The sequence below is a fragment of the Mandrillus leucophaeus genome, unplaced genomic scaffold (genome assembly GCF_000951045.1).
Source record: "Mandrillus leucophaeus isolate KB7577 unplaced genomic scaffold, Mleu.le_1.0 Scaffold100, whole genome shotgun sequence".
In the NCBI taxonomy this organism is placed as follows: domain Eukaryota; kingdom Metazoa; phylum Chordata; class Mammalia; order Primates; family Cercopithecidae; genus Mandrillus; species Mandrillus leucophaeus.
Genome location: NW_012098099.1, coordinates 2968028 through 2988075, shown reverse-complemented (window position 1 = coordinate 2988075; position 20048 = coordinate 2968028). Strand labels below are relative to the sequence as shown.

Genomic DNA, 20048 nt, shown 5'->3' with positions numbered 1-20048 from the left:
TATGTTTCAATGAGAAACAGAGCCACAAAGGCCAAAAGCACAAGACTATCTGTATATTACAGAGTGGGCATCTCAAGGACAGGCTTCAAGGCTTCCAACCCAAACACTCCACCTTCCGAGCGAGGTCCGCTCATCTCACGACAGGAAACAGTTGCGTTCTTCTCAAAGGAGTTGGGATTTTCATTTCGAGGAAAAGACCAAGAGCAAGAGTACAAGAATATTAAAGCCCTAGAAACTGAACAGGATGTGGCAGAAAGGAGGGAGGAAAGGGGAAGTATTTACCCTTTAAGTAAAATTAGGTAAAAGCAACTGAAAGCTATTTGCTCAGTTAAGCAATTACACAAATTTATACAGCATGCTCACCTGTTCAGTCAATACTGTGAGTAATAACTGCCTACACGTGTTCGGAAGCTTCATTAGCCACCCAAATGATCTTTCTAGGTTACTGCAAATCTTCCAGCACTCCACAACCATGCTTGTAAATTTCAATTTTCAACAACATGTGTTTCACATGCATTGGCTACTTGTGTGAATTTAAAACTAAATAATTAGGAAACCAAATTAACAGCTATGCCTAGAATTACTTTTGAGGCATTTACACTTGGCTTCTACATGCAGGACATAGAGGAATCGAAATATATTAGAGAAGCTGAACTTCTGGGTAATAATTTATAGTCCAGATGTCTTATTCATCCAGTCGAGGTTTTCATATCTACCTTTCAGTTGACGCAAGCAGTAAGAAACACAAAGGAATACAATGTTCTGCCTGTGTTTTTGCTTAATACAGATAACTGAGTATCTGTCGTGGTTTTATTTAACTCAAAATCACTGTGGTGAAGCACTATGCCATCATCATATTCTCCTTCTCAGGTACTTGCTTTCTCTTTTGAAACCGTGTTATATTTTAGAGAGGGAGAAGATAGGGTGTTGACCACATTAATGAGGTATCTCTCCTCAACAGACACTGGTTACAACTCTCTCAGGAACCCCCTGTGAACTATCACAGGTTAAGGTTGCAGAGTGGAGGCAGGAGAACCACATAGGTATTAAAGGCAAAACCAATGCTGGCCACAGACCCTGCCTAGAACGGGGGAGGGAATCCACGCAGGTCCTAACAGCAGAAGGACTCCACCCCAGCAGGTCCACAGCCACAGAGCCCTCCCTCCTTGCCCAGCGCCCCCTCCACTGTCACCTGGAAGCAGCCCTCAAGAAGAGAAAAGAATTCAACAGGGGAACTGATCCAATTCTTTAGGACCCGAGACAGGGATAGAACCCATGCCCCCATCACTTGGTCACAGATGTGCTCAGGTCTCCCATTTAATTAAAACCAAAAACAGACGCTTTGCATCAGAAATTATAAAAGAAGGAAAAGAGCAGGGAGGAAAACAAGAGCCCTCCCTACTTATCTATTCACTGATCTACAGATAACCCACACATCACTCAAATACTAGAAGGGAGAGTGGAGAGCTGGGTGAGAATTATTTATTTCTTAAAATTGTTAAGGGATATAGTATTTTCCAAAATTTTCAAATGCATATACAGCATTCACATGAACATATAATAGTTAACCCAAGCAAATCATTGCAAATTCCTTGAAAAGTGTATTTTTTCTCCAAGAAGGATGTTTACATTTACTATCTAGGTTACGACAATGAGTACCCAAAAATTATTTCATTGTCATTATTAATGCTAACTAATAGTGTTTGATGCAGTTGATACCAATATGAAAAACAGCCAACAGTTACCTAGCACTTTTTATGAGCCACTATTCTAAATACCTTCATTTAATCTGCACAATAGTCCCACCGGGTAGGTCCTATCATAGTCTTTGACAAAGGAAATTGAAGTTCAGGGAAGTTAGGTAACTTGCCCAAGGTCACACAGCTTATCAGTGCTGAAGTTAAAATAGAACCTGGGCAGCTGGACTCCAGAAAACACACTGTAAACAGTGGATCTCAAATTGTTGCCTGTGTAAGAATCACCTGGATGACTTCTTAAAACACAGACCATGGGCCACCCCTAGAGTTTCTGGTTCTAAAGGCCTGGGGTGGGGTCCCAAAAATTGTGTGTTTAACCAGACCCTAGGTGGTGCTGCTGCTGGCCTGGGAATCACACACTGAGGACTACTGCTCTACATCACTCAGGATGCTGCATCTCTCTGTGATTATAGAATAAGCAGCTCTGTGGTGTTTTTCTTTTCTTTTTTTTTTTTTTTTGAGATGGAGTCTTGCTGTCACCCAGGCTGCAGTGCACTGGCACAATCTCGGCTCACTGCAACCTCTGCCTCCCGGTTCAAGCGGTTCTCCTGTCTCAGCCTCCTGAGTAGCTGGGATTACAAGTTCCTGCACCATGCCTGGCTAATTTTTGTATTTTTAGTAGACACAGGGTTTCACCATGTTGGCCAGGCTGGTCTTGAACTCCTGACCTCAGGTGATCCACCTGCCTCGGCCTCCCAAAGTGCTGGGATTACAAGTGTGAGACACCACACCCAGCTGATTGTGTTTTTCAACTACCACCTGATCTTCCCCAGCTGTAACACAAGGAGGCCCTCCTGGTTTACAGCACCTAAAGAAAATGTGCTTGCCCTTCTAAAAGCTGTGCACTTTTAAGGAAGAACCTTTGCTAAGCAAACAAAGAAAAAGTCAACAATGTGGAAGCTAAGTAGATGGAATTTATTATATCTACTCTTATTAATATATAATTTATTACACCTATTCTTCCTACTTCATTTACATGCCTTCATACTTACCTACTTAAAAGTAAATAAATAAATAAATTTTAAAATAAAAGAAGTGAGGAGAGAACGGAAACCTGAAAAGGACAAGTGTCCCAGGCAGAGGAGTCAAGACTGCGGAGTCCTCCACAACCGCTCATGGGTTGCTGCTACAGAAATTGAAAATATTTTACCAAGATGGTCACATGTAAGAATAGCAAAGCAATATCCTAACTTGCTGGGATCTTAGCCAAGGAGTCACTCCCATAATAGCAGTAAAGCCTTCTCCAAACTGCCACACTACAGCAAAGCTCATAGACTCAATGGCCTGGAAAGTTCCTATAGAACTATTCACCCCTCTCCTGCACTCAGCCCAGCGCCTGAGAATGATGTGTTCTATTGGCATGGGGCTGTTCTTAACTCCCTGCAGGCCTTGCTCCTTCCCTTGGTACCCATATCTAAGGAGACAGCCATTCTTCAAAAAGTGCAGTTCCCACAGTGTTTGCTTTGGGGTAAATTTCCCTCTTCATCCTAGGACATAGGTGAACAACTGGAGGAGATACGGTCACTAAAGAGGAGGGGAGGAGTGTGGCAAGCCAGGAGGTGAGAGGACCATGATGGAAAGCTCCATAAGCCAGGAGTCAGAGGCAGGGCCACTTACATCTCTTTCACTGGCTATCTCTGCAGCCACAGTGAACTTCTCTCTTCACTTCTCTTGGCCTCATTTTCCCCATTGGTAGGTACACCAAGGAACTGTGATGAGATCATGTTTAAGGTTCCCTTCCACCCACAGTGTGACAAATTGCATCTCACCTGGGCAGTAACCCTCATCACAGAGTCTGCCAGGAAAGGGTGATCCACAGAGGTGAGTCCCACAAGTGACCGCCAATCACAATGTTATGTCAAACTGGTGGGACCCTTTTAATGCAGTATTTTTTTCAACTGAATCCAGAACAGGCAGGGATATACCTTCTTTTTATCTTCTCTAATTTCTAAATAATCTGGAAATACAGCTTTTATTATACAAAAAAAGTGGGAATCAAAGGTTTTGTTCTTAAAATATTGGAGTTTTGTAAGGAAATTTTGTTTTTGGATATTAGTTATTGCAGATCACTCTGTATATAATTTTGCTTAGCCTCTTCTCAGACAAGTCTTTCCAGTTATCCAGTGGAAAGCAATGTCCCTTCAAAATCCTCAGGATCCTCATTCACTGGTTCAACATACACTTCTGAAAAGCTTGACATTGTTCTGCACATTTGGGATACAGCAACAAATAAGACAGCCAAGGTTCTCACCCTCCCGGGGCTCACCCAAGCTTGGTGTGGCAGGTGGATAACTTTTAAAATTAACAATAAAAAATCAAATATTGATGTTTTATAGCAAAACCTAAAGTGGAGGGTTTGCGTTAGAGAGTGACTGATGGCTTCTTTAGATGGAGTGGTTTTCAGGGACAAGCAACCTAAGGTAGTGACATCCAAGGAAAGATCTGACTGACAAGAAAGACCCCACCACATTGGGGAGTGGAATATTCTGGGCAGCATCAACGGTTAGTGTCAAAACCCTGATTCAGGTGGAACAAGCCTGGTCTGTCTGGAGGGAGAGAAAGGAGAGGACTGATGTGTCTGGGGTCTGCAGGCCAGGGGGTGTGGAGGGAAGTGAGGGTGTGGAAGTGGCAGGCAAGGTAGCCTAGGATGTTCATGAGCATGCAGAGCTGAAGGAATCCCTGGTGGTGATGTACTTCCCCGAATGGATGCATGTAAGTATCTGAGATGAATGTGTGGTACAGTTGGAGCCCTTAAAACAGCATTCATAGCCAAACATTGAGCAGCCATCGTGTTTACCAACAGGACAATGGTGAAATAGTCATGATATGGTTATAGGATGAAATATTATATGGAACTGCATGTGGAACTTTTAGAGAATGTAAAATAGTGAGAACATCCTCACGAGGCAATATTAAGAGAAATAGCCAGGATGCAAACATATTTTATTGTTTGCGGGAGGTGGGAATATGTGCTGTGGAGTGTGTGTATCTGCTAGAATGTAATGTCACCCAACATATAGAAGTGTGGCATTTACCATGAGTTCAAAACACATTTCACTAAATGAATGTACAAATGAATACATATATATATGAATGTCTAAATGAATTTATATATGAACCTATAAATGAATATACATTCATGTATGCACACATATGTATTCACACATTTGCATACAAATGATCAAAGAAAGCAAGTAGATGTGACCTGTGCTTATTTATGAATTGTAATATTCCAAACAGTTTTCTTTGCAGGAAGCCTTAGTTTTTGCATTTGCCATAACGAATCTGCACCATTTTTATATTTGGGAGGAAAGAGTCAACATTATTAAAAAAATAAGATAGCCTTAGTTCTGATTTTTCAAGCAACCAGCACACGTGAAAAGAATCTAATAGTCACATAGATCTCTGTATCAGACAGCAAGTTATATTTTCTGGTATTGTTCTAAGGATAGAAAAAAAGTTTTACTTTGGGCCATTGAAACAGCTAGATGTGGCTACCTCATGTCCCAGATAGGAAAGGCTTCTGGAACTCAGACTCCAGACTCCAAGGGAGGAAATAGCTCATAAAGGATTAGCCGTGGGCACAGGAAAGGGTACCGGTAGTGTGTGTGTGTCAAGCATTTAACATCTCTCTCCCAAAGATACAAGTTAAAATCATCCCCAAGAAACCGCTGGCATAACTCTGGATCCATGATGCCAATTAAAGAGTAGTCTAAAAACACCCTTAGGTTCAACAGTTTAATAGATATCTTCAAATGTACGGTCAATGTTGCCCAGCAATCCAATATTTTCCTGGAATGTTTGCTATGCCCTTTCAGAATAACTCCTCCATGTCTATTCTTCTCTCCTTAAACCCCCTCTATGCCTTTCTGCTGCCTCCCCTCCATTGGTGATCATTTCATTGAGGAAATCAAAGCAATCAGCCAGGAGTTCCTTCATCTTCCTACTTCTAACAGCACCAGCTGCTGGCATCTCTACCCTCAAGCTCTGCTTCCTCCTGATAGATGCTGTGTGGCAGGGACCCTGTTTCCTACCAAAAGTCAACTCTTCCCCTCAGCTCTGGATCTCCTCTCCCCTGACCTTCTCAAGTATTCTACTTCAAATTTATCTCCCTTTCTTCTGTATCATCAGTTCTCTCTCTGCAGTGGATCATTTCCAACTGCAAAAGTCTCCAAAATCTCCCATCTTTAAAAAAAAAAAACAGAAAGGTAAAAACAGCCATTGACCCAATTTCCCTATAGCTACTTCCTCATTTCTCTGCTTGCATTTTCAGCAAAAGTTTTGGAAGAGGGAGTAGCTCTAAAGTGTTGCCTCCATTCTACCTCCTATTCTCCCCGCTCTTATGAGGCGCCCCTGTCCAACCCTGCACGGAGAGTGTCTCTACGATGCTATTAATACCTCTAGGTGGCAGCCCAGGAACCACCCTCATCTCATCTTCCTTATTACCTGGGCAACCTCCAACACTCGTAAATACTCCCTCCTCCTTGAAACACTTGGCTCACCTGGCTTCTTGTTCGGCTCCTCCTCTAAACCTTAGAGTGTCCCCAGGAGTCTGTGCTGAGCCCTCTCCTCTACTTTCCCCATGGTGACTTCTTCCAGCCCACAGCTTTAAATGACATTTCTACGGGGGTGGCTGGCACATCTGCATCTCTCCAGGCTTCCTAGTTGATGACATATCCTCATGGACACATAATGAGCATCTCAAACTTTTCATCCTCTCCACCTTTCTATTCCAGTAAACAGCACGCAGTTAATTTTGCCAGAGCACCGGGAAGAACAGGACATCCTAGCTCAAAGAGCACCACATCCTGAAGCTCTGGGGCTTGCCCTCCATAACACTCCTTCCAACTCTCCAATTCCCTACAAGACAGGTAGCCCAAGCCCCCTGCATCTCCTGAACCTGCAAGAAACTCTGACCCTGTGCCCTGGCCGCCGTTGCAATCTGTCCTTGGGCAGCAGCCTGGGCATCCTGTGACTCCTCTGCCCGCCAGCCTCCAATGGCTTCTTCTCCCATAAGCCAGGCTACCGAAAGCGATGGCAAGAAATAGAATTTAAGGCATTTTACAACCCTTTATTAGTTTCTCAAACCAGGAGAGAAAAATGGAAAACCTGAATTGAAAAATGGAATTTCAAAAAAAAGGCATTAATGGGCTTATTAAGAATCTCCGATAACCTGAATCCACACAGTGACTGAGATAATACCATTTTTCTTATTGCCAGAAGGAATAAAACCCAAAAATCATTATGACAGGCCCTCTGACCTAGATAACGCTGATACCAGCTCCCTAAACCAGAAAGAGCAGAAAGCGAAGATTATGCTTACAGCTGACAGAGCAACACTAGGGACTTGATGAGCAGTTCTGCTTTCTGTAATACGTCCACACAGGCCAAAAGAAGGCGTAATGGGCAATAATTCAGTTCGTATATAATAGGGTTCACAAAAAAACTCATAGTTTGCAATCCTGACATGTTTTTAGCATGGGACATTATGATTCGCCTCTTTTGTACTATAACGGCCTTAAATATGTATTTGTGTTTTCTTTAATTGAAAATAATACCAGCAAATGAGAGAGGTAGAAATATATGAGTACAGCCGGGCGCGGTGGCTCACGCCTGTAATCCCAGCACTTTAGAAGGCTGAGGCAGGCGGATAACTTGAGGTCAGGAGTTCAAGACCAGCCTTGCCAACATGGGGAAACCCTGTCTCTACTAAAAATACAAAAATTAGTCAGGCATGGTGGCGCACACCTGTAGTCCCAGCTACTTGGGAGGCTGAGGCAGGAGAATCACTTGAACCCAGGAGATGGAGGTTTCAGTGAGCCACAATCGTGCCACTCTACTCCAGCCTGGGCCACAGAGCAAGACTCCATCTCAAAAAAATAATAATACACACACACACACACACACACACACACACACACACACACACACACACACACAGAGTGCTACTGGAAGTTATCAAATAAAAAAATAAAGTTAGCCCAAAGTTAAGTTTCTTGTAGGTATCCCTTGAGAAACATTGTATCCCTTTATCTGAATATACACACACTTCCTTTCCACATACATAACAGGCATCCTTCTTTTTTCTTTTTTTTTTTTTTTTGAGGCGGAGTCTCGCTCTGTCGCCCGGGCTGGAGTGCAGTGGCTGGATCTCAGCTCACTGCAAGCTCCGCCTCCCGGGTTCACGCCACTCTCCTGCCTCAGCCTCCCGAGTAGCTGGGACTACAGGCACCCGCCACCTCACCCGGCTAGTTTTTTTTTTTTTTTTTTTTGTATTTTTAAGTAGAGACGGAGTTTCACCGTGTTAGCCAGGATGGTCTCGATCTTCTGACCTCGTGATCCGCCCGTCTCGGCCTCCCAAAGTGCTGGGATTACCCCCCCATGCATCCTTCTATACAGGATGTTCTGCAACCTGCTTTTGTGTTAATAACAGGCTTTAGAGATACCTCCTCGGCAGCACGTATCACATTCTTACTAACAACTGCACAGTATTCTACAACATAAAAATTACCTACAGCACTTACCTAGTCCAACTGATAGACATATAACAGGTTCCCAGTTTTTGATCACTAAAAACAATGATGCATATAGCCATGCTTGGGCGTGTGTGTGTGTGTGTGTGTTCGTCCTGCAGTGCTTTTGTGAGTCTATTTATTATATAAATTCCCAGCAGCAGTACTGTTAAGACAAAGGTATATGTATTTTAAACTTGGGTGAATACAACTAAATTGCCCTCCAAAGAGGGCACACAAATAGACTCTACTTCAAATTTTCAAAATCCTGACCCCACAGCATCTTTTCCTCACACTTTGATTATCTAGGACTGTAGATTTTCATCTGTAAGAGAGGCTGAAGTTCCTCCTAGATAGATAGCTAGATAGCTAGATAGCTAGATAGCTAGATAGCTAGATAGATAGATAGATAGATAGATAGATAGATAGATAGATAGATAGATAGATAGACAGACAGACAGATACATACATACATGCTTCTGGAATTCTTTCCAAACACAAAGTTTTTGTGGGGTTGTTTTAAGTTTTTGGTAGTCAAATTTACTGATCTTTTTCTTTATGGCTTCTGTGTTTTGTATTCTATTTAGAAGTTTCTCTCCACTTCAAGACTACAAATATAGTCACCGTAAGCACCTCTTAAAACAAAAATTTCAGAAGAGTAACAACAATGGTCTGGCAAGCCAAGCTTCTTCTGCTACGAACAATAGCCAAAGCTGATTTTAAAATATGCTGCATGCAACAGAGGACCTCAGACTCCATGCCCACAGCTATTATGATCATGGCAGGTAGGACACACTATTCAGCTCTGCACTCAGAAGTTCCCCAAACCCTGACTGCTCCAAAGGTCACACACATTTGCACACATTCTCTGGGTGTGTTCCTGGCGCGCGTACGCACTCGCTGTCTCTCTCTCTTGCGCGCGCTCTCTCTCTCTCTCTCTCTCTCTCTATACATATATATATATAAAACTCTGTCGCCCAGGCTGGAGTGCAGTGGCATGATCTCAGCTCACTGTAACCCTCGCCTCCCGGGTTTAAGCAATTCTCTGCCTCAGCCATCTGAGTAGCTGAGATTACAGGCACCCACCACCATGCCTGGCTAATTTTTGTATTTTTAGTAGTGACGGGGTTTCGCCATCTTGGCCAGGCTGGTCTTGAACTCTTGACCTCGTGATCCACCCGCCTTGGCCTCCTAAAGTACTGGGATTACAGGTGTGTGCCACCGCACCCAGCTTATATTTTTATGGTAACAGGAGATGGATAAACATACCACACTAGAAAGATATACTTGTTTAACATGGCCACTAGAGAGACTGTCTAAAGATGTACCATGCAGTGGAGAAGCAGCAGCCATGTACAAGGCCTATTACAAATTAAACAGTGCAGGTTGTTTGTTTAGATCCTCTAGTATCAATGACCTAATTCTCTAGGAACAATCTAGAGGGACTGTTCTGTGATAAATGGAGACAGAAAACAAATTCATCAATCAACAAAAAGACCACCTTTGACAGAGTGGAGGTAAAACTCAGCATAGCTACACATTACATAAAAACAGGAGAGTGTGTGTGTGTGTGTGTGTGTTGTGCGTGCGCGTGCGTATGTATATCCGTGTGGGTGTTGAGATGTCCTTATCTGGCTTCAGGGAGAGTTCAGCTGAGGCAGAAGGAACTTCAAAAGCTAGTATAACACCATCTGCTGGCTTCTTTATGGTAGCTTCATAGGTGTTTCTTTTTTTTAAAAAAACATATTTTTATTGTGTATGTAAAAATGAACGCGTATATGCAACCTGTATTTTTCAGCTAAATGCAAAATTATAAAAAACAACCTATTTAAAGTTCACAGATCGAAAATGTCTTGCTTATAGAGTAACTTCCCAATTCTAGACCCTGTGGCCACAGCCACAACACAACATGGTTGCTTAAAAACACAGATTCCTGGGGCCAATTCCCAAATACTGTAATCCACCCTGTCTATTAAGGCACCAGATACCAGCATTTTCAAAGCTTCACAGCTGACCCAGGTTTGGGAACCACTGCTTTTTGGAAACCGTAAGCCAGTCTCTTGTAGGTGGGCTCCCATCTTTAACAGTGCCTCTTACACGGGCTTTCACATCTTTCCATTCACTGAGCTGGGAATGTGAGGATCATTCTCTCAAGAACACAAATTCCATTCTCCCTGATGACAAGTCATCCTAAGTTTCATTTGGGATGCTGAAAAACTTCTATCTCTCTAATATCTAGCCTTATTTCAAGGAGTGACTTAGATTGTAGAAATTTTGTTCATGAATCCACAGCAATAAAAAAATGAAACTAACTCCTTCCTTGCCTTAGAGAAGGCTTTGATTAAAAACCTGTCTTTTAGACTCTAAAAGGAAATAAAAGGCAAGGTCTACTTTTTCTGTCCAGCAAGCAGATGATTACATTTAGCAGGATAAATAGAAACTACAAAAACCAAACAAAACAATGGTCTAAAGGTCAAATTAACATTCATTCATGCTGACTTGAGTAAGAAGACCAATGCAAAGTCAGACAAAAATGCCTCAGCTCATCATGTAGCCACTGAAAAATGAGTAAAGATTATAATTTCCATTAAGTAGCAAAGCAGGCATCAAAGACAGTTCTGCGAACTGTAGCAACTCACTCCACTGAGCTCATCACTGTTTTTAGGTTCAGGATGTTATTGGGTAAAATGTTTAGGAGTTTCTAAGCCACTCTAATGTAATTTTCAACAATAAGAATTTATGGTAGTTATAGTACCCGCAGCTTAATTTTAGCCAGATGCTTTTCCCAATTTTTAAATTTATTTTTAGCCTACCACATGGCTTCAGTGGAAACTGAAAATGATAGTTAGACACAGTTTTCATCATATATGCAGAGTGAAAATAGTAACACGTGGTGTATTTGGGGCAGATTATTTTTTTAAGAAAGCAATGAAATGCACTGTAAAATAACATAGTTAAAAACACTAATGTTACTACCTAAAGTATCGCCAAGCAAGTAGGAAAGATCAAGAAAAGAGACATCATCGACTACAATAGTCTAAATATACTGTAGCATCTTGTTTAGCAGCTTTAATTCAGAAGACTCTAAAGGTCTTTATGTAGAATCAGCTGTCAATGGAACAGTGAAGGGGCCAACATTTGTAAATTATTTTTATGAATTGTTGTAATAACCCATTAAAGCTACAAAGTACTTAAACTCTCTCTTTCACACAAACACACACACGCACACTGACTTTAAAGGGAAATAACCGACTTTGGTTTTGTTTGTTTGTTGTCTGAATTTGCTCAGATGGCATTAGGTGGATGTGTGAGCAGGTGGGTAAAACCAGTTGGTACAGGTGAGTGATCCCAGTTGTAACACAGAAGTTGTTAAGACGACCTCCAAACTCAAACCTTAAAGCAGAGGTGTCCAATCTTTTGGCTTCCTTGGGCCACAAGAAGAAGAAGAATGTCTTGGGCCACACATAAAATACACTAACGATAGCTGAATAACTAAATAAAATACAAAAAAACTCATGATGTTTTAAGACAGTTTACGAATTTGTGAATTCAAAGCTATCCTGGGCCACAGGTCAGACAAGCTTGCCCTTCGCCTGGAGTAAGGTCTTCCTCCTCTGCAGTGGGAAATCTATGGAGGAGCATTCCTGCTAATCCAGAATCTGCATGTCAGGACATTCTGGAAGCCTTCTGCTTTGCACTAAAGTCATCCTCAAAAATTAGTATCTCACATATAGCAGAAACGCAGAGCAAAGAATTTACTGGGAAGTTAGAAGCTGAGATCAACTTACTGGAGATTTGGTTAATCGAAGGATAGTGCCATTTTTTATCTCATTGCGGTTCTGGAAAAGAAATAAAAAATCTTTGTAAATCTTCAAGTAGAAGCTTGGTAAAGAAGAGAACAAAGGCAAATATAATCTAGCAGATAAAACAGGCATTCAGTTTATTCTCACTTGAATAATTTTTAATTATTTCTAGAAAGGCTGTTAACTTTCTATCTGACAATATTCAGTACCAAGGAAGTGAATATAAACCCAAAGAAAAGGAATATGAGTCCCAAGTATAGCAAACAAAGAAAGTAATTTTAAAAGGTTATTAAGGTCATATGACCTGACTCCTACATTTCTACAATTCCTGACTCCTACAATTACACTCTTACATATTTACCCAATAGAACTGAAAGCATGTGTCCACACAAGAATTTGTGCACTAATGTTTACAGAAACATTATCTGTAATAGCCAAAAAGTAGAAACAATACATAAGTCCCCTACTTGATAAATGGATAAGCAAAATGTGTTCTTTCCATTCCGCAGAAAATTAATAAGTCATAAAAAAGGAATGAAAGGCGTGGTGGCTCACACCTGTAATCCCAGCACTTTGGAAGGCCAAGGCAGGCGGATCACCTGAGGTCAGGAGTTCAAGACCAGCTTGACCAACACGATGAAACCCCGTCTCTACTAAAAATACAAACAAACAAAAAAAAATTAGCCAGGCATGGTGGCAGGTGCCTGTAATCCCAGCTACTCAGGAGGCTGAGACAGGAGAATTGCTTGAACCCAGGAGACAGAGGTTGCAGTGAGTTGAGATCACACCACTACACTCCAGCCTAGAAAACAAGAGTGAAACTTTGTCTTAAAATTAATAAAAGGAATAAAGTACCAATACATGCTACAACATGAATGAACCTTGAAAACATTACACTAAGTGAAAGATGCCAGACACAAAGGCTTCATGTTACATGACTCCGTTTGCATGAAATGTCCAGGATGGGCAAATCAATAGAATCAGGCATTAGGATAAATGGTTGCCTAAGGCTGGGGGAGGGAAGCAATGGGAATGACTGCTTGGTGGGTTCAGTATTTTCTTCTGGGGTGATGCAAATGTTTTGGAACTAGATTGGTGATGGCTGTACAACACTGTGAATGCACTAAACACCCCCTTTAAAAGGTGGATCACTGTGACATCTGTCTCAGTAAAGCTGTTTCTTTAAAAGGGTTATTAAAGAGCTTCGTTTCTTAACATTTGCTGGTTCCTTTTGCATGTTGCCTTGAAGTTAAGAATAAATAGCATAAATAAGCAGCTCTCCAATCAGCCTGCCTCCATGTGGCAAGTATATTTGAAGTGAGTGTTATGAAGCTACCACTTATAGCATCTGATGTGGTTTGGCTTTGTGTCCCCACCAAAGTCTCATCTTCAATCATAATCCCCATGTGTTGAGAGAGGGACCTGGGCGAAGGCAATCGGATCACAGGGGCAGTTTCCCTCATGCCGTTCTCATGAGAGTGAGTGAGTTCTCACGAGATCTGATGGTTTTATAAGGGGCTCTTTCCCCTTTGCTTCTTTCACACACTCTCTCACTCGCTGCCATGTAAGACGTGCCTGCTTACCTTTCTACCATATTTGTAAGTTTTTTGAGGCCTCCCCAGCCATGCAGAACTGTGAGTCAATTAAACCCTCTTTTCTTTATAAATTACCTAGTCTCAGGTAGTTGTTTATAGCAGTGTAAGAACAGATTAATACAGCATCTTTGACATTGAAGATAGAATTTCATTGGTGGTTTTATTTTCTTCCGGTAGAGTATACACCACACCCAATTTCCAGGAGGAGGCCTTCCAGGACTCACCATGGTTGCACGCCCTACCTGGTATGCTGAAGTTGGGGGTTAATAAATCTGCCTTCAGGATCACTACCTTGCATAATATAAGATCAAGCCACAAGCTGGAGTTTGCTCGGGACTCAGTAGACACACTGAGGTGGTAGGAAATTTCTTGATGAGATGCCAAAGACATATAAAATTGCTTGCTTCCTCAGCCAATTCTGATGACTTTTTGGACAATGAATTTTCTAAAAGAACCACCCAGAAGGGGGCAGCCTTCAGGCCAGAATTCCCTCCCAAAGAAAAGCAGATCTGAACATTTCACACCAAGTGCAGGCAGGCCCGAAAACCCAACACCACCAGATCCGGGCCCTACGTGTGCAATTCAGCCCAGTGTAGAGCATCCCCTGATGCACTGGGTCACCTCTGGAGAGAGCCAGCTCGTCATTACCAGAAGCATGTAAGCATGGTACTGAATGTCTCTTGGCAGGCAGGCTGAGACAGGAGATGGGGAAATGAATTCAAGTCATTTTTAAAATCTCTTTTCAACTCTAAAATTCTGACTCTGTGAGAAATGAAAAGGAAGATGGCAAATACTAACAACAGAGTTCTAAGGAAGCCGAATACATAACATACCCTTTCTTTGCTCAAGCTCTGAACAACTTGAGAAAATAAGATGGAGAATGAAAAATCCTTTGTATTAGTGACTATGAAGAACAAGTCTCAGAGTGAGCCAGCAGACGTGCTGATTGAACCCTTGGGTCAGGCACACCTGTTCATATAAGGCTTAAGGCAGTTCCCTTCCTAAGAGGAAAGAGGTCTAATTTATTCTTACCAAATTTTCCAAACAGGAAGGGAAGAAGGCTCTAGGGGTATAAAAATGTCAGGAGGGTTTAGAAACAATCTTTTTTTTTTTTTTCCCCAGAAGGAGTCTTGCTCTGTCACCCAGGCTGGAGTGTAGTGGCACAATCTCGGCTCACTGTAACCTCCGCCTCCCATGTTCAAACGACTCTCCTGCCTCAGCCTCTCGAGTAGCTGTGACTATAGGTGCCCACCACCATGCCCGGCTAATTTTTGTATTTTTAGTAGAGACGAGGTTTCACCATATTGGGCAAGCTGGTCTCAAACTCCTGACCTTGTGATCTGCCCACCTCGGCCTCCCAAAGTGTTGGGATTATAGACGTAAGCCACCACACCTGGCCCAGAAATAATCTTTCTAATAATCATGGAAGTTTGGAGTTGTGATGAGGCATTCCTAACAAAAGCAATAAACTAACATTTATTGAAAGGAACTGGGCTGGGAGTTTTTGTTTCTCATGCTTATGTAACCAACATTACACCTCTATGCCCACGTTAAAGGTAAGAAAGCAAAGCTGCTGAGAGGATGAGTTATTTGCCCAACATCATGGAGGGGATGAGAGGACTCAAACCCAGGTAATCTGGCAACAAAGGCTGTGCTCTGTGTGCCTGACAAAGGCAAGACCCAGACCTTGCATTTACCCTCAGAGGGGAGAGTTCATCAGTCGCTCAACATACATGACAGCAAATAATTAAGACTGGATTCCTAAGTGCTAAGGAATGCTCCCCAGAGTCCCAGGGCTTCCCCACCACACCCAAGGCGACATACTGGGTGCTGGGTGGGAGGAGAGCTGGGAGAAGTTCCTCATTGGCCTCTAGGCTCCCTCAGGCACTCCTTCAAGGTTCACTGCTTCCTTTTTGGAACCCAAGCAAGACTGCTTTCCAGAAAGGGTCTTGATGATTGTTTGTTTCAAAGCAAAGCATAATTAAATCCTCTGATAAAGCTGGGCTCAATTCCTGCTCTGCTTCCCACCAGCTGAGTGGACTCAGTACAAGCTACTTAATTCCTCAGACCTAAGTTCTCTTCCCAAAAGTGGGAAGAACAATGCACTGTTAGAGGTGAATAAGAACAAGAGGAAACGGACATAGGCACTGCATCTAGACTCGAACTGGCTCAAGAATGGGAGCAATTCCTGCTGTCCCAGAGACAGCAGCACCTTCTGCCTGTGCCTTCTCAGTCAACAATTACATTTATCTTCTCTCCTTTCCTTCCCCCATGCTTTTAAATCAGTGTCTTGTACTTCAAATGAAAAGGAGATATGTAGAAGAACTAATAAAATATGCATTAAAAATTTAAGGTCCTGGCAGAAAGGCAGAGCAAACTCAGAAACAAAGGCAATGGTAGACCACTGCATATTCTATCCAGAAAGTCAACTGGATTACAGCTTTTTCACCATGTGCTGATGACACCTTTGGCTTTGTAAGAAAGGCCTAACTTAAGATATAAACTTCATTAACAAAGGAAGAGGCTTGTCATTGTTCCGATTTCATAAATCCCACACAGGAGGCATAGTGCACAGCTTAAAAGTGATGGGGCCACCCAGACTGGACACACATTTCACTTCCAAGCGGGAAAACCTGGTGCAAGTGGCATGGCTGTCCTTATGCTTCCAGATTTCTCATGTCCCCGGCTTTCTCATATGGAAAACGAGGATATTGCCTATTTCCTGAGGTTATTCTGAGGACCAAGTGAGATAACCCATTTAAAGTCCTTAAAACGGTGCCTGGCACATTGCAAATGCTAAAAAGAAATGAGAGAGACAGAGAGAGAAAGGGAGAGAGTTCACTGTTTATTATTAAGCACAAAAATAATACGTAAAAAGCACATTGCTATATTCCTTATTGTTTTTAGCTAGACCCTATACGTAAATAATAAATAAAAATAATAATACAATCTATGTTACACCAAGGACAGAAACATCTACCCAGCAGGATAACAAATATTAGCAAATGCATACCTCTTCTGTAAGTTGACCAGCATGTCTAAGGAGGAATTCTGTCTCACAAGCATGCTTCGTATTGGAGGCAGGGAATCTCTCACCCACTTTTTTTATCCTATTCAACCCTCAGTCTGTTTCAGAGGGAGCAGCCCTCTAAGCATCAATAAGTGCTGTCTATGTGCTTTTACTTATTCATCTTTTTTTGTTCATTGGCTGTCTCCCTCACCCCTAAGATGTCACCTCCAAGAGAGCAGATAGTTTAGTATGTGTATATGACTCTCATCCAGAACAGTGGACACCTATGACCCGGCACATGCCGGCACTCAAAAACTATCTGTTGAATAAATGGCTAAATTACTCTATGCCAGGCACAGATGAGGCACCAAGGCAGATACAAAGTTAAATAGGACTAATTCCTGTCTGCTGGGAATTGGTCAGTGAGAGAAACTGACATGTAATAACTGTATCTGTACCATGGCAGAGACCTGGGGGTGACCAGCGCTGCATCAGCACATAGGTGTGATGCGAGAAGAGGGGAAGAACAGGGTGTGCAGCAAAGGTTTTTAGAGGAGATGACATTCAAGATGGCCCTCTGCACATAGGCAGGATTTCCCAGGAGAGAGGTGGAAACAGCACATCTCAAAGCTCTGAGGCACGAAAGGACAAGACCTCCTCATGGAACAGAGAAAAGTCCTGTGTGGTCGCTTAGAGCCGGAGATGCAGGAAGAAAAGGAAGACGGGACACTTGAAAGGCAGACTGATCTTCCACCATTTAAGAAGAGGGAGGAGCAGGAGTAAGGAAGGGGTGGTGCTCCAGCTCTGATTTGCTGTTAGCAAACGTGTCATCTCTCTCAAGGAGCCAGCTGGGCAATATGGCAGTCGTATCTGTCCACAAATATTCTCCTGAGAAGGAGAATTGCAAAGCTCAGGCTTTGGGAACAAGAGTCATGTGGCCGCTTCATGAGAAAGGAATCCAGAGCCTCTGGGCTGAAAACAGAAACCATCTACCTCACCCCCATACTCAGCTGGTCACTGAGAATGCACACCTTCCAATGTCTGCAGTAACAGCACTTTGTATGCTTCCTCTGTCTTCACTGGCATAACTTTATTCTTCCAGAAGTCTCCTGCTTAGGCAGATGGCATGACTGCTCATTACAGGAACTTTCTGAAAGACCCAGAAACTCAAATGAAAAACATCAACTGTTTGTCCTCTAAGGTTCTTTGAATCCCTTGCCTTGAAACCTGCAGTTTCCACCAATCCGAACTGTTGTATCATGACCCACACATGCTTTGAAAGACCCAACTAAACCAAACTTCCAATTCTCAATAAATTCTGACTTTACTTTCTGTGATAGCCCTTTTTTTTTCCTTTTTTTTTTTTTTTTTTTTTGGTACGGCTGGGGGTGGTGTGGTACTGGGTGGCCTTTTTGATGTGTCAACTTGACTAGAATACAGTTTCCAGTTATGTGAATACTAATCTACATGTTGCTGTAAGGTATTTTTTAGATGTGATGAAAGTCTATAATCACTTGACTTTAAGTAAGAGAGATTATCCTAGATAATCTCAACGGGCCTGCTTCAATAAATTGAAAGGCCTTAAAAACAGAGTTGTTTAGCCGGGCATAGTGGCTCATGCCTGTGGTCCCAGCTAACTGGGAGGCTGAGGTGGGATGATTGTTTAAGCCCAGAAGGTCAAGGCTGCAGTGATCTATGATCCCACTACTGCACTCCAACGTAGGCAACAGAGCAAGACCCTGTCTCTTCAAAACAAGACAAAACAAAACAAAAAACAAAACACTAACAATAAAACAGAGCTGAGGGTTCCTTGAAGGAACAAATTCTATCTGTGGACAGTAGATAGCAGATTTAGTCTGTGTCTCAGAATTCCAGCCTGCCCTGTGGATTTCGTGTTTTCCTAAACAGCTCCCATAATCCCACGAGGTAATTCCTTGCAATCAGTTCCAATACATCTCCTACTGGTGCTGCATCTCTAGTGCAGTGCTGACGAATTCACCTCTGCCTGAGACACTGACGAAGTGTTGCATGCTGATGTTCTCCCGCAACAAGGTGAGCAACAAGGTCATCTCTGTCTTATCAGCAAGTGGTATGGGTGACACTTGGGAGCCATCTTTTGACAGGGTCAATCCAAGCAACATTCAACTGAGGCAAGGTCACTTTTCTCAGGCCAAAGAAACCACATCAAATGGTATATGAAAGTGTGTGAAGGGCCAGGCGCGGTGGCTCAAGCCTGCAATCTCAGCACTTTGGGAGGCCGAGGCGGGTGGGTCACGAGGTCAGGAGTTCAAAAGTAGCCTGGGCAACATGGTGAAACCCGGTCTCTAAGGAAAATACAAAAAAATTAGCCGGGCGTGGTGACGGGTGCCTGTAATCCCAGCTACTCAGGAGGCTGAGCAGGAGAATCGCTTGAAACTGGAAGGTGGAGGTTGCAGTGAGCGAGATCGCGCCACTGCACTCCAGCCTGGGCAGCAAGAGTGAAACTCTGTCTCAAGAAAAAAAAAAAAAAGTACCTCACTGGGACATTGCAACTGAATGGAGAGACTTGGCTCTAAGGCTTTAAAGTGGCAAATGGGAAGGGGATCATCATGGCGGACGGGAAGCAGGACTAGATTGCAGCTTCAGATAGTGCAGCGTGCCGAAGTTCGCATTGTGGATTTTAGCTCCAGATAGATTGCAAGGACAAACCAGTAATCCCGAGAGGACCCACAGACCCTCTGAAGGAAGCAGACTGGCTCCCGTAATACCCAGGAGACACCCCAAATACTATGAGTGCCCCAACTGTGGAAGTAGGAAAGGGAGAGACCCTCCTCTCCGAAAACACTCCCACTAGAGAAGCTGAAGGTCTGTTTGCAGGAGAAGTTTCCAACCTTACCTGGAGCTGAGCCAATTTAGAGAGCAGAGACAAATACAAAGTAGAGGAAGCAGTAGAAAAGTCCTGGGAGCTCCCTGCGTCGCCTAGCAGGCCATTATGGCCTGGCACCACAGGGATCCAATGGGAGGGTAGCCACTGGAGCAGCAGGTATAACTCCACAGAGAGAAGGAAATCTGTAGCCGAACTTTGTATGGTGGGAGTGAGACTGGCCCTTCAGTTAGTGTGGGAGCTGGGTGAAGCCTGTCACTGCCGGCCTTCCCCCACTTCCCTGACAACCTGCATGACTCAACAGAGGCAGCCATAATCCTGGAGACATCACACTACCTGATTTCAAACTACACTATAAGGCCATAGTCACCAAAACAGCATGGTAGTGGTATAAAAATAGGCACGTAGACCAATGGAACAGAATAGAGAACACAGAAATAAACCAAAATGCTTATAACCAACTGATCTTCAACAAAGCAAACAAAAACATAAAGTGGGGAAAGGACAC

At 42.9% G+C, this 20048-nt stretch overlaps 1 protein-coding gene across 4 annotated transcripts in view; it reads right to left on the bottom strand.

Annotated features, from left to right (window-relative positions):
* The window catches only part of ELMO1 (engulfment and cell motility 1), a 597137-nt gene that overhangs the window by 399259 nt on the left and 177830 nt on the right, over positions 1-20048 (bottom strand). For all 4 annotated transcript variants that reach the window (XM_011972891.1, XM_011972881.1, XM_011972876.1 and 1 more), the window contains one exon: positions 12058-12108. In XM_011972891.1, coding sequence (XP_011828281.1) covers positions 12058-12108 — 51 coding nt within the window. The remainder of the gene's footprint in view (positions 1-12057; positions 12109-20048) is intronic.